Raw genomic sequence first — 15843 nt, 5'->3', positions numbered from 1 at the left:
GAAGTCAGGTAGTATTTATGCCTTCCAGGTTTATTTATTTATTTATTCATTTTTCTCAGGATTGCTTTGGCTATCAGGGTCTTTTGTTGTTCCATATGAATGTTAGCGTTTTCTTTTCTCCATTTCTGTGAAGAATCTCATTGGTATTCTGATGGGATTGCATTGAACCTGCAGATCACTTTGGGTAGTATGGACATTTTCACAATTCTTCCAATCCAAGAGCATGGATTGTCTTTCCATCTTTTAGTGACCTCTTTAATAATTTCAGCAGTGATTTGTAGTTCTCATTGTAGAGTTCTTCATCTCCTTTGTTAAATTGATTCTTAGACGTTTAATTTGTTTAGTGACTATTGTAAGTGGGCATGTTTCTTGATTTCTTTTTCTGCAAGTTCATTATTGGAGTTATTAAAATGCTACTGAGCTGTGTTCATTTATATTGTATCCTGCAATTTTACTTAAATCTTTTATCAGCCCTAAGAGTTTCTATTTCTTTCTTTTGCCTGATTGCTCTGGCTGGTATATCCAATACTATATTAAATAGGAGTGGTGAGAGTGCGTATCCTTGCCTTGTTCCTGTTCAGGATGATATTGGCAGTGGGAATGCCAAGAGTCTTTATCATGAAGTGATACTAAATTTTGTCAGATGCTTTTTCTACATCTATTGAGATAATCATATGGTTTTTGTCCTGATTTTGTTGTGGTGGTGTATCACATTTATTGACTTGTGTATGTTGAACCATCCTTACATCTCTGGCATGAAACCTACTTGATCATGGTGTATAATTCTTTAGATGTGATGCTGTGTTCTGATTACTAATATTTTGTTGAAGATTTTTGTATCTGTGTTCATCAGAGATAATGGCCTATGGTTTTCTTTTCTTGTTGCTATCTTTGTCTGGTTTTGGTATTAGGGTAAAGCTGGCCTCATAGAATGAGTTTGTGAGAGTAGCCTCTGTTTCAATTTTTTGGAATAGTTTGAAGAAAATTGGTATTAATTCTTCATTAAAAGTTTGGTAGAATTCAGCAGTAAAGCCATCCTGGGTTTTTCTTTGTTGGGAGACTGCTGATTACAGCTTCAATCTCTTTGATTGTTATTAGTCTGCTCAGGTTTTCTGTGTCTTCTTGGTTCAGTCTTGGTAGTTTGTGTGTGTCCAGAAATTTATACATTTCCTCTAGGTTTTCAAATTTTTTGGTGTATAGTTGTTTATAATAGTTTCTAATGATTCTTTGTATTTCCATGGTATTGGTTGCAATGTCTCCTTTTTCATCTCTATTTATTGTTATTTGGGTCTTCTTTTTTAGTTAGCCTACCTAATGCTTTGTCTATTTAGTTTATCTTCTCAAAAATCAACTTTTTATTTCATTTTTTTGTATTTTTCAGGGGATCTCTATTTCATTTATTTCTGCTCTGAACTTTATTTCTTTCTGTCTACTAATTTTGGGATTAAATTGTTCTTGTTTTTTTAGTTCTTTGCAGTATAGCATTAGATTGTTTATTTGAAGTCTTTATATTCTTTTGATGTAGGTGTTTATTGCAATAAACTTCTCTCTTAGTGCTGCTATTGCAGTATACCACAGGTTTTGGCATGATGTCTTTGTTTTCATTAGTTTTAAGAAATTACCCTGATACCAAAACCAGGCAAAGGCACCAGAAGAGAAGAAAACTACAATTAAAAAAAAAAAAAAAGAAAAAAAGAAAACTACAAGCAAGTATTCCTAAAAAACATCGATGCAAAAATCCTCAACAAAATACAAGCAAACTGAATTTAATGGTACATTGAAAGGATAATACCCCATGACCATGATCTCTGGGATGTAAGGAAGGTTCAGCATACCAATATCAACTAATGTTGTTCACCACATTCCCAGAATAAAGGATAAAAATCATATGATCATCACAATATATACAGAAGAAAAACATTTGAAATGATTCAACATCCTTTCATGATAAAAACTCTCAATAAATAAGGAATAGAAGGAAAGTACCTCAAAATAATAAAGGCCATATATGACAGACTACAGTTTAAAACATACTCAGTGATGAAAAACTGAAAGCTTTTCCTCTAAAAGTCAGGGACAACACAAGCGTGCAGACTCTCACCACTTGAATTTAACATAGTAGTGAAAATCCTAGCCAGAGAAATTAGAAACGAAAAGGAAATAAAAGCCATCCTAATTGGAAAGGAAGAAGTAAAATTGTCCTTGTTTATAGATGATGTGATCTTATATTTAGAAATGCCTAAAGACCCCACCAAAAAACCTGTTAGAACTGATAAAGGAATTTAGTGAAGTGGCAGGATACAAAATCAACATACAAAAATTAGTAAAGTTTTTATACACTAACAAACTATCTGAAGAGAAATCAGGAAAGCAATCACATTTATAAGAGCAACAAAAAGAATAAAATACTTAGAATTAAACTTAACTAAGGAGGTGAAAGACTTGTACACTGAAGTCTATAAAATATTAATGAAAAAAATTAAAGAGCACACAAATAGAAAGATATCCCATGTTCATGGATTAGAAGAATTAAGATTTTTAAAATTTAAATATGACCAAAGTGATCTACAGATTTAATTCAATGCCTATCAAAATCCCAATGGCATATTTTACAGAAATGGAAAAATAATTCTACAATTCATATGGAACCAGAAAAGACCACAAATAGCCAAACCAATCTTGAGAAAGAAGAGTGATGCTGGAGGCATCACACTTCTTTATTTCAAAATATATTACAAAGCTACAGTAGTTAAATAGTATGGTTCTGACATAAAGACAGACATACAGACCAATGTAGAAGAATGCAGAGCCCAGGAGTAAATTCATGTATACATTGTCAACTGCTCTTTGACAATGGTGCCAATAGCATACAATAGGGGAAAAATTGGCTCTTCAACAAATGGGGCTGGGAAAACTGTATATCTACATGCAAAAGAATGAAATTGGACTCTTATACCACATACAAAATCAACCCAAAGGGAATTAAAGACTTAAATATACAACCTGAAACTGTAAAGTCCTAAAAAAAGATAAGAGAAAGCTTCACGACATTGGTCTTGGCAATTATTTCATGGATATGACATCAACAGCACAGGCAACATAAACTAAAATAAAGAAGTGGAAATACATTAATCTAAAAAGCTTCTGCACAGCAAAGGAAACAATCAACAGAGTGAAAAGTCAACCTACAGAATAGGAAGAAATATTTGCAAACTGTATATCAGTGAGATTTCAGGATGGCTTTTATCAAAAAACAAAAAGACAAAAAAAAACACACAAGTGTTGTCTAGAATGTGGAGAAATTGGAACCCTTACACACTGTCATGGGAATACAAAATGGCGCAGCTTCTGTGGAAAACAGTATGGAGGTTCCTTAATAAATTAAAAATAGAATTAGCATATGATCCAGCAATCCCATTTGTGGATATTTATCCAAAAGAATCAAAATCAGGATCTATCATATTGAACAACAAAAAGCAGAAGGAAGTGACAATTATCTAATAATGACTACTAATAGAACTCAGTATATCTTGCTTTTGTCATTAGCATTCTCTAAGCTGAAAAATAAATAGGAAAGACTTTATGTACAGATCATTCTCTACTTAATATATAGTTTTTTATAGTACAAAATATCCTCTCAGAAGAGAGTTTCTTCAGCTGCAAAAATAAGTCGATAATACAGCATTATACAGATGCGATATTAATAGTAATAAAATAATACAGATTGTATGACATAGACTAAAATAAGACATGTAACATGGAATACAGTATTGCACAAAAATGTTCTTTTCTACCTCTGATGCTCCTTTAGCCAGTGTCCAGGGCTTTGGACTGGCCAAACCATTTATTCATTTGTATGTGTGTCTTACACAGTTTAGCATCAGACAATATCAGCTACTGGATAACAAATATATGGACTTTTGCTGGTGACTATTGCACGTGGCACTCAAGTACTTTCCAGGGAACATATTTTATTATCTTCTGCTTTATTTTTGTTCTTTTTCTATATTTCTATAAACCTTTTCTACTTGAAACTGCTGATATTGGAGACTGGTTCCGTAGGTGATAACAAACTTAACTTAATGGGCTCCCTCCATATACTCTCTTTGGTATATTAACAACTTCAAAAATTTCTCTTAGAAAGTAAGCTGTTATTATCCCATCCAATATTAAAAAAAATGTGCAGTGACTGATGAACTAGTGATTTCAGAAGATTTTTTTTTTTTTACAAATTTTTATATTAATCTCTCGGCCAAAGTCACACCATAATGCAGTGTCATGCTCTGTAGCCAATAATATATGAAGGGAAAGACTTGCTTTCTTTTATTGCTGTTGATTTAGAGAAAGACCAGATCTCCTAACTTTCTTACAGAGGTTAGTAAAAATGGAGGCGTCTCTGTAATCTCATGTGGTATCGACCAGGATTGAACACATTCTTCAAAATGTGGCGGCAATGCTTTTCTCAGTGCTTTCAACCGTGCCCTGTGGCAAAATGATCATAAACATAGCAGGGAGAAGAAGCTGCCACCAACCATTAGGAGGGCTTTTGCGGGTAATTTTTACAGAGGGGTCCAGGGGTGAGATGGAAAACAATTGAAAGATGTGATGCTCTTGGATAGTTTAGTCTATGTTTGTATTCCTTTTGTTTCTTTAAAACAAATCGAACGAACAAGTAAAATGCTTGACTTCTAATATCAAAAAGAAAAAGGGCCTCAGTTAGTAAAGTTAAAGTAACTATTCTCCAAATACTTTATTTGAAGGAAAGACAGAATAGTATAGGTTTAATCTTTTCTGGGAACCGTGAATTTTGTATGTTACCTCTTACAATTCCACACATCTGGTTTAATGCCGCAATATCTTGATTGTAGCCCTACTTAGCAGTTTAATGAAATGAGATTCAGATCATCTTATTGGTAGTCATTCAGACACATCTTCCTATTTTCCAAATACTCCTTTAAGTATAGCAATGTTTTAATCATCAAGGTCCTAACTCTTTAGAAGGTATTTTTTCTTTTTAATATTCAGAGAAAGCAGTTTGTAATTATTAGTCACATTATAGCCAAATTATCAATGATAAATTTAATAATAGATCAATGAATATCACCAAAAGCAGAATTTTATTAGTAAACCTTTTTTAAAAGTATTGGAGTATTCTTTAGAGAAATATTTTTAAAAGTCAGCAAATGTGGGCTATATACTGAAACTTAAAGGAACAATATTTAGTAAAATTAAAAAATTGCTATGGCAAAGTAGACCTGAAAATTTACAACTTATGAATAGCCAAGCCTAATTAAATTCACTAACAGTCTCCCGATGAAATATTACGTTTTGGAGTCAAAGTCAAATTGTGGTATATTTTCAATAGTCATTTTAATAAACATAGGAAATAGAATTTTCTACTTTCTCATAATTTGCTACTTATGTTTTGTTTTCTGTTTATCACCTATATTTATAATCTTCTAGGTTCCAGAATTTGGAGAGCTGCTTGAGAAAATTACTTTTAGAAAAAGTTATTTAAGAATTAGAAGAAAATGTGTCTGTTTTCTCCAAGTTAATCTTTTCAACCAGGGCTTTCTTGTCACTCTTGGGTCTACCAATTATTAGATCAAAATCTTTGGATAGTAAGTATATCAATATTGGTGAAAATGTAAAGTGCCTTGTTTTTATTGGCATTTAAAGTCTTTATGTTACTCTTATTATTTAAATGTAGTTTCAGGAGTGGAAACAAAAACTGTATTCAAAACTACCTTTGAATAAAACATCATTTTATTCGTTCAGTCATCAGTATTTCTGAACATTATTACTGTATAGTATCATTCCCTTTCAGGTAAAATCTCATTAACAAAATCTTTTTCAAAACTGACTGTAGTAAAGCAACATCTGTTTTTATATACAATACTATGAAGCTTTTAATTAACAGAAAACCACCATGGGTTTCTTCTTTAGAATACCACTAAATGTTAGAGACATAGTCTACTGTACAGGAGTGTCACTACTTGATGAGGATGTCTGGGAATTCATATGGATGAAATTCCATTCTACCACAGCAGTTTCTGAGAAGAAAATACTACTGGAAGCATTAACTTGCAGTGACGACAGGAATTTATTAAATAGGTAGGTCAATTAATTTCCCAAATTTATTTGTGTAATGAAGGTATTTTCTGTTAATCAAACTGCTCTGAAGTTGCTTTTATCTCCTTGAATATATGATAGTTATTCTAAAAGATAAGGAAATCTGCCATGTTAACATGACTAAAGCTACTTGACTTCAAAGATTATATCTTTGTTGATTAATTATTTTATAGAATTTGTATATATGATAAGAAAATATTTTATTATAAAAGGGTTTTCTATAAAGAATTATGAAAGGGAGTTTGCACTATCAAACCAGAATAGTGATTTCTCCATCCACAAGATTTTTTAGAGTTTAATTAATGTAACTTAATTTAAATACCATGTTCGATCTTCTTTTATAAACATAAATTTGTTTTATTGATAAATTTGTATTAGTAAAGTTTGCACTATACTACTCTTTTGAATAATATGACAAACTAGATCATGTGATTTTAGTAAGATTATGAAAATTTTGAAGTTCTTGGACTAAAAATTTCTCCACAATTCTATTTTTAAAGGCTTCTAAATCTGTCACTGAATTCTGAAGTGGTGCTGGATCAAGATGCAATTGATGTCATAATCCATGTAGCTCGAAACCCACATGGCCGAGACCTTGCCTGGAAGTTTTTCAGAGATAAATGGAAGATATTAAATACCAGGTAAAAATAAGAATTCAATCATTCATACTTGAATGAGTAAATTAAAGCCGAGGATAAAAGGCCCAAGTTTTGTGTTACAGCTAAGATCCAAATAATAGGATTAGATTTTAAAATAGCCAGCCAAGAGGGGTGCTGCCAGTTCTGTAAAACTCAGAATTATTTTAACAATTCTATAACGTTATTTATTTATTAAATATTGATAAACTTAATTAATTATATTTGGAAATGTGGGGAGTGCAAAAGGTTTGGCAGAGCAACTTTCCTGGAAATTCTATCAGATGGTCCAAAGTTGAAGAAATCATATCAAAAATCCTGTATCCTGAATGTGTTATAGAAAAAATGATTTAAAAGTCAGATATAATGGTACTATATTTAAACAACTTCAATTACTTCTGTAGAATTATTTTAAATTTCCTTTAAATATAAATATCAGAAAACACCTGAAATAAAACTCTGATGTACAGAGGGAACATTAATCAACTGAATCATTGTGTTATTCCAGTTACAGTAGAATTCATTCCCAGGACATCTTGTATTATGATGAGAATTCTTTAGCCTCAATTTAAAAAAAAATTCACTATGTATTTAAATATATTATAATAAATGCTAATTTATTACTCTGATATTCTCTACAGTATTTTAAAATTAAATTTATTATAGTGCAGGTAAATGCTGCAAACTTAAATATTCCCAGATAGTCAGCAGACCTACTATTCTGTCTCTGATATATAAACTTTATTATTTTTAAACACACCTTTATCAGTTTCTCTGGTCTAATGAATTTAATTGAAATGGATGTGTCATGTTAAAACACATTTTTATCTACAGATATTTCACTGTCAAAAAGCATTAATAGTCCTATAAGACACATTGACTTTTTTATATTTTCAGTTTAGAACTTGGAATGATTGGAAGATTGAGCCTTCTTTGCTGTCATACATATAGTAGAGTGAGTTAGTCAGACACTTAAGGTGAAATTAATATGTATAAGCATTTATTTTAAAGAACATCAAATGTCTACCAATACAAAAAGTTTATTTAGGGAATGGTCTTGTAGATCAGAGTTCAGTGAATGCATATATAGGCATATATCATTTATTGCCTACCAAATGTTGGTTCCTGGTATTCCTATTTTGTCTCACTGAGAATACATGATCTCTATCCCAAAGGTAGAAAGGTCGAGATTTCAGTATATCTATAGCTACAGTAGCATTTATCTTGACAAATAAAGAGTGTCTTCCTCATCTGCTCCTACTCCTATGTGAATTCTTGAATGCTGGAATTCATGGGGATCCTGTCCAAGGTACTCTTTTCTTCTCATTCCGTAAGTTCTTCCTGGTTTTAGTTGCCACTCTCATGGTTTTGATCACTCCCAAACCTATATTTCTAACTCAGACATTTCACCTAAGCTTCACCCTGTGATAGACAATTGCCCATTGAGGTTCCCTATTGTAGTGTGCCTCAAAAGCTAAATTCATCATTTCCCCCTTGTCTTCCTTTTCTCAGTAAATCTTATCATCTTCCACCAATTGCTCAAGCCAGACACCTGGATGTTTACATAGGCTTCCCCTTTTCCCTTTCCATATATGACAATTAGGCCTGCGGTCTTGTCAATTTAACAATTTCTATTTTAAAAAAATTCTTCCTCTCTTTTCCTGCAACCACTTCCTTAGTGCATGTTCTTACTCTCGCTAGCATTCTTACAATAGCTTTCTGTCTTCCTGTGTCTGTAATTATACTCATACATATGCTTTATGTACCACTATACACACACATCAGCCTCTTCCCTTTGTCTCAAGAATGTTTCTGAAAAGAAAATGTGGTATTTCTCCACTGTAAAAGTTTCAGAGGTTCTGTGCCACACTTAAAATCTAAAGCTCTTTAATATGTCCTCCACATAACTCCCCAGCCTCTTGTTCTTCTATCTCCAGCCTCAGAATTTATGCCCTCTTAGTACCAAACTGCTTGAAGTCATCTGCAGACACCATGTTGTTTCACACTTCCTTGCCTTTTTTATGCTGGTGTTCTAGCTAAAATTACTTTCTTCCCTGCAGCTCAGAACTACTCCTTACTCAAGCTAGATGCCATCATCTCCCAGAAGCCATTCCCAAGACCGCACAGCTAAAAAGACCTTCTCTGGGCACAGTGTATGAGTATAATTGCATCATCACCATATTGACCCGCATTAAATGGAAATTATCCATTTACATGTCTCGCTCTTCAACTAGATAATATAATACCTTGAAGGAAGGGACTGTGCCTTATTCATCTTCATATGACAATATAAGTAAAAACAGTTGACACTTCCTTAGAAAAAGAATTATTTTTTCCTGAATAGTAGGCTATTTCTGTAACCACTTACTGATTACTAATGATCACTTTTATTATTATTGAATTCCCATTTATTTGTTTTTCTTAGCTAACTTTTCCATGCAATAGTTCAATGCTAGAATTACAACAAATCATGGTGGCCATCCAGTTCAGCCCCCTCATTTCACTGATGAGAAAACTAAGTTCTCCAAAAGCAAAACTAATAAGCTCCCACAAGTTAGGGCAGCATTGAACAACCCATTGTAATGGTGCTGGACCTTCGCTTCCAAAAACCCAGTATTATTTTTAGTGTTCTTATCTTAGTTCAAGAGTATGATAGCCTGCGATAGGTATATCTTGCATAGTAGAGACAAATCTGTCAAATGAGAATTCTTTCCAACTCACTGACACAAATTGTTCTTTGCCTTGAGTCATAAGTCAAGTAACTGTGTTTTTGGTACAAGGATTATGTGATCCAAATGAACAACTAAATATTTTATTTTAATATCCACCTTTTAAAAAAACCTTATATTTGGGGGAGCATTTTTGAGAAAGTTTGCTCAGTTTCTAAAAATGAAATAGGAAAATGCCTATAATTAATATGACTGACCAGACTGATCAGGATCTGTACAACATACTGATTATGGCCAAGTTGGTCTTGCAGTCTTCTTTCCTTTGTTGGGATCCTTTTCTGTTATAATGAGCTAGATTATAGTTGAAAGTTTTCAAATAGGTTTTTCTCAGGCCTTGGCTAAGAAATATAGTAATTCCTAAATCCACTTTTAGAGGTCCCCCCTTTAAAAAAAATTGCTGCAACTTAGACTTCTATGAGACACTATGAGCCAAATCAGGTTGGATCTGGTGGTATCCCATAGCCGTAACTTTATGCACCTCCCTGACTCCATAGAGAAATGACTGGAATGCCGGAGATCTGGCAATCTCTGACAACAATGGTCAAATGGAACAGTTGAGAAGGACTCTAAAAAATCTTTATAGTAATATTTCTTACATCACTACCTGTATTAACATTAAGACCTTTTTAAAAAAAAATCTTTTCAGGTATGGAGAAGCATTGTTTATGAATTCCAAACTTATCAGTGGAGTTACAGAATTTCTTAATACTGAAGGTGAACTCAAAGAGGTAAATATTTTAAGATGAATTCTAATTTTTTTCTTTTATATATACATATTATACTTTTACTTCAACCATTTCTTTCCAGCAGATTCATACCCATTTCTTTTACACATACACTCATATCCTTACATGTTAAAGACATTATTCAGTTAATTATTTGCAAAGTTATTTCTAATATATTAAACATTGAATGTCTACAGAAAGTATTTGAATGTAATGATTTCCAAATCTAAGGATCCAAAATTTACTCCAGATATATTTGATCCAATCAGCTACTCGTCGGATAATTCTGTAAACCCAGTTTATAATCCATTAAATAACAAAACCATCCTGATTTTGTATCCTCAGTATTTGTATAAAGAACTAAGGTTGGTATTGATGTAGAGAGCATGCATCTCACTGCTTTGTGGTCAGTCCTATACAGACAATGAATAATTGGACATGATAATAATGCCTCATGCTATCTAGCCTGTTAAAGGGAATGAACTCATATGTCAGAAAAGGAGCATATTTAGCAATACATATTGAGGTTAATAGTTTGTTTTAAAACTCTGCTTGGTACAATCACAAATGAATTTCATTAATGAAAATAAACCTGATCTTTTAAGGACTAGTGTCCAGGTTGTGGAATATCTAACATTTTCTTTTTCTTCTGGTTTGTTTATCTGGAAATTTAAACCAGCTAGTTAGGTGGTGGGGGGAGTGGAGGGGGGGCTTCTGTTTGTTTTGCTTTGCTTTATTTTGCTTTGTCTTACCATTAACTCATATCTCTATTAAAAAGGAATGTGAAATGGGGAGGGAGTAAGTAGATAGGAAAAAAGAACAAAATATAAATTATTTTAATTGATTACAGTGAAGCAGGCTTTAAACATCTATTGCCCTTTCCTCTGCTGCTTTTCTCTGTTGTGATATATAGCTGATGTTTGGCATTGAGAATCATGGTTTCTTCAGTTTTCACTGATGGGATGTCTAATGAGGTAACTCAGAGATAATCACATTGAGCAGCATTCTCCTAGAAGCATCAACCTTGGCACTATCCTTAATACTTGTATCTTTTAATACTTCCCAGTTTTCTAACATCATCCCCCATGCACTAACTTAGATTCTTTCACACCATGAGCTAAGCTATGTCTCTGATTGCAATGATTTGAAATTCAGTCTTTATCCCTGCTATGAGTGTTCCCAACCTTGAAGGATTTAGTTTTGGAAGCTCCAGAATATTTTTCACTGTATTGTTTTAAAAGGAAGCTAAATAGAAAGGACTTTCACATATCCATAGGAAACAGAAAGAGCAATTAAATTAATGATTGCTTCCAATTTTCTCTGTATTTAAATGAAGTACCTTTAAATTCATGATTTTACATTCAATGATCTGAGAATGAATGACTCATTTAGTCACAACCTGTGCAGCCACTGAAATGAACACAGAAATGAAAGATCTTTCTCCCTTGCCCTCTCCTCTTCCTTCCTTTTCACACCCTTCATTCTCCCCTCTTCTCTCCTCTTTTCTCCTCATGTATCCCCTCTCCTCCCCACCTCCCTCCTGTTCCCTCTCTCTTCTTCCTACTTCTCTCTTTCTCTAACTCTGTTTTTCTTTTTTACTTTCTTTGATTCAGTAGTAGCTAGGCCATTTAATAAAACATTTTAAACAAACACTTAACTGATTTTATCACTTACTGATCATTTTGTTTTACATATTTAATTTATATATTTAGTTTTTACACTTTATTTAATTGTCATTTTGTGTCTCTATCACAAAACGTGCAAAACTAAATTGTGCTTTTATACTATTATCTACAAAGCAGTTAATCTCACAGTCCAGGCCCCCAGTAGAATGAGTGATGAATCTCTTCACCATAGAGTTACTTGCTCTTACTTTGTAGTTTAACAGCTGCTGCCTGGGGCTTTTTCATACTTTCATCTTTTAACCATCTTCTATAGGATTCAGGACCACTCAGGTGCAATGAGGGGTTTAGTTTGTACTGACAATAACACATCCTCTTAAATAGAAAATCCATGAAAATCCAGTCGCATTCTCCCATAACCCATGAGCCTCATAAGCAGAACACCCATGAGCTCCCTTTGCATATGGCATATTCTTTTTTCCAAGGGTTTATAGATCAAAAAGGAATTAGCATCTTTATGAATTCTGAAAATTCATTAGAGATTTTAATGATCCTTCAGGGGCAATCAATAGAAAAACATATTGTTCCATGATCCCTTCCCAGAATCTATATTCTGGTACCAAAACATTAGAGTTTCCTTTTAATTATATGGCTCTAGCAATTTGAACAGTATTTCTCCATGAGAAGATCCATCATTTCCTTAATTTTAAACTAATGGAGACAAAATCTCATGGAATTTCAGAAGCCTTTGCCATTTTCTTCCACACTAGTGTTCATGAATCAATTCTTTCATGCATCTGTTTTCCTGTTTCTTGAACCTAATAGACAACATCATAGTAGAGTAACATAGATCCTGGGCATCACAGACATCCCATTTATACTTTTAATGTTGAAGATATAAACCTCATAATAAGGCAGTAGCTAATTCTATTCATTTATATAGTTCCTAAGAGTATTTTATGTTTTCAAATTTACTCTAAAAATAATTTATTTTATGATGTTCATGTCTGGGGAACTGTGAAATAAGAGGATTTCTTTAAATGCTAAAATGTTTTTTAATAGAGAAATTAACAAACATGCCTAGAAATTTTATACTAAGAAGATCATGGAGCACAAACAACACTGCACTGACATTTTACTAAATGTTTTTTCATAAAAGTGTCTAAACTGCCAACATTTTAAAATAAAAGCATAATACGGTGTGAATATTTGGGAAATGCAATTAAAAAACCAATGGTAGCAGAAAACCTACCAAAGAGCTGAAGAAATAAGCAAACTGGAATGCTAAATGCTTTCCATCTACCACATGCCCTCTAAAGTGAGGCAGGGGTCTGTAAGGCACTGTGATCATGCTCTAGGACCAGTTAGACAACTGCTGTGACCACATGTTTACCATCAGAGCTATAAAGGAAGACGGGGCATAAGATCAATTCAGGGTAACTGTGGAAAGTGGGCCAGATGTGTTCTGATGAATAAGTTACTCTCAAGGTGCATTAGAGTCACCACAAGCTCTCCAGGCTCACAAGGGAAGTATTTAGTATACTTAAATAGAGATTAAGAGACCCACCAATTACATTTTCTACTGAGAGTTCTCTTGCAGGATAATCTGACCTACTATCCTTGTGTCAAGAATACATTCATATTCAAACCCGTAGTTTGTCTTTAAGAAGGGACTTAAGAGTTTTACTTTGTGTGTTCAGTCTGGCTTGCTCTCTCATAAAGAAGCCAAGAGCATGCTCTACAGAGTTAAAGTTGCCACAGTGTCATTTATCACTATCCGGAGTTTTCAACGCCTAGAAAAAAATGTAATAATGCAGAACATATTTTAAAAGGAAGAGATGTAATTTTTTTTTCTGATTCACGTATAATATGTAAATAATATCACTATACTGTTATATTTTTGCAATAAATTAAAACACAAAACTCAAAACATGATCAAAATGTATTATTTATTGCTTTAAGGGTGTAGACTGAATGACTTTAAACATAAATATATAAATGCAAATGTACTATTTTGTTCATCAGCTAAATTTAAAAATTATGATTCAAGTACTTCCACTAGACTTCCCTTTTATAAATATGTATATGCTACATATTTATAAATATATATATATATTGATGTGTGTATATATTTATATAGGTACACACACACATATATGTCTTAGGCACAGTGCCTGGAATATTGGAGATACTCAGTAAACTCCAATCCCTTCTCTTCTTCCTTTTTTCTGCATATGTGTAAATTTGGTCAACTGTCAGATCAGTTTTAAGGACAGCACCAACAATTCTTTGTCATACAATGGCCATTTTACATGTTTGTTATAAAAGCACAGTGATTTTGAAGTTGTGTAAAGGATATCACTCTGAGATATGGTTACCCACTGCTAATGCTTCAGGCACAGGGCTTTACAGAAAAGTTAAAGGGTAAACTTTGAGAAAACCAAACAGTATCATGTAATCAAAGTTAACACCGTCATAATCACACCAAGCTTTCTATAAACTAATTTCTGAATTGATTCAGAAAGGTATAATTAACTGCATTTTAAATACTCCCCACCCTCATTTCTCTCTGCCCCTGAGCCAACCTTGAGACACTGCATTTCCCTCCTGGTGTCTCCTCCATGTGGCACTCACCATGTGATGAATCACACCCCACACTAATTACAGCACATAATGTTTCTGTGTTGCAAGTTGATTTTTCACTTTTGTCTATTAGCATCACAATTGCTTGTTGGCTGCCAGTTTCTTAAGACATATCGAACAGAAAGAAAAACTGAGAGTATTTAATCTTGAAGTAAAATCCCTGAGTATTCCCAGAGTATGTGAGCTCTGTAAATAAAATCTTATATTAATAAAAATTATGACAGGGCTGGCCAGTTAGCTCACTTGGGAGAGCATGGTACTGGTAACACCAAGATCATGGATATGGATCCCCCTACTGATCAGCTGCCAACGTAAATAAATAAATATGACAAAACATTTAAAAATTAATTATACCTTAAATGCTCACATTCTCTGGCTAAATGAGATCATCTTCCTCCTTCATGCTTTCTAAACTTAGTTACCTAGGTGATTGCAATGTCATTAATCATCCTGTATTCATAGCACTATTCCTTTTTTTCTACCACCCAATAACTTTGGTAATCCCTCGACATCAAAGACAGTGAATGTCAAGGTCTATACTGCTTATTTGGAGAAGATGAAGAATAATTTTCTCTCCTCAAGCAAAAAGTGAACCTTAATCTTTATATCGTTATACCCAGTTTTTAAGGCAATTTCATACATTGGAATATGCCTTGTGATTAAAATCAGTTTTTGGCACAATCCCATCAACCTACTTTGAAAATATAAATTAAATGTCTATTTTACTATGTATTTGTAAAACAAGCAGCTGAATTTGGAGCTATTTAGGTTACAATGTCCACTTTTTTCCTTTCTGTCCCGAAATCAATTACATCACACCTAATTGGCACAATCAATCTGTTGTACTTCATTTCATTACCAAGCTCGCTCCACAATATTAAATGTACCTTCTGTAGTGATTGTTTAAAAAAGATTCTTATTCATATGTGTTGGACATGAATTTAAGACATGGAGATATACCATTTTAAAATTTCTATTTTCAGCTGAAAAACTTCATGAAGAACTACGATGGGGTAGCTGCCGCTTCCTTCTCTCGAGCTGTGGAAACCGTTGAAGCCAATGTGCGCTGGAAAATGCTTTATCAAGATGAGCTCTTCCAATGGTTAGGAAAAGCTCTGAGACACTAATATGTGTCTCTTACAAACAGTTCAACTCGGAATTTTGTGAGAAGACCTGCTTTAAGTGGAATGAGGAAAATGTGCTGCGTGGAAAATGGCCAGATTTTCAGTACTAATGTGTGGGAGGAATTTTATTTTTTTTATTTTTTATTTTTTTTGGTTTTGGGGAATTTTTTGTTGTTGTTGCAATCATTCTCTTTTGTTTCACTACTGGGCATTCTTCTCTAAAGAAACTCTTA

At 33.2% G+C, this 15843-nt stretch overlaps 1 protein-coding gene across 1 annotated transcript in view; it reads left to right on the top strand.

The window, feature by feature from the left end:
- Positions 1-15613, top strand: part of TRHDE (thyrotropin releasing hormone degrading enzyme) — a 394124-nt gene extending 378511 nt beyond the window's left edge. Inside the window, exons 16-19 of the mRNA XM_063076143.1 lie at positions 5947-6114; positions 6633-6773; positions 10143-10224; positions 15470-15613. Of these exons, the coding sequence (XP_062932213.1) occupies positions 5947-6114; positions 6633-6773; positions 10143-10224; positions 15470-15613 (535 nt within the window). The remainder of the gene's footprint in view (positions 1-5946; positions 6115-6632; positions 6774-10142; positions 10225-15469) is intronic.
- The last annotated feature ends 230 nt before the right edge of the window (positions 15614-15843 follow it).

The sequence above is a fragment of the Cynocephalus volans genome, chromosome 12 (genome assembly GCF_027409185.1).
Source record: "Cynocephalus volans isolate mCynVol1 chromosome 12, mCynVol1.pri, whole genome shotgun sequence".
In the NCBI taxonomy this organism is placed as follows: domain Eukaryota; kingdom Metazoa; phylum Chordata; class Mammalia; order Dermoptera; family Cynocephalidae; genus Cynocephalus; species Cynocephalus volans.
This window is presented reverse-complemented; position numbering and strand designations above follow the sequence as displayed.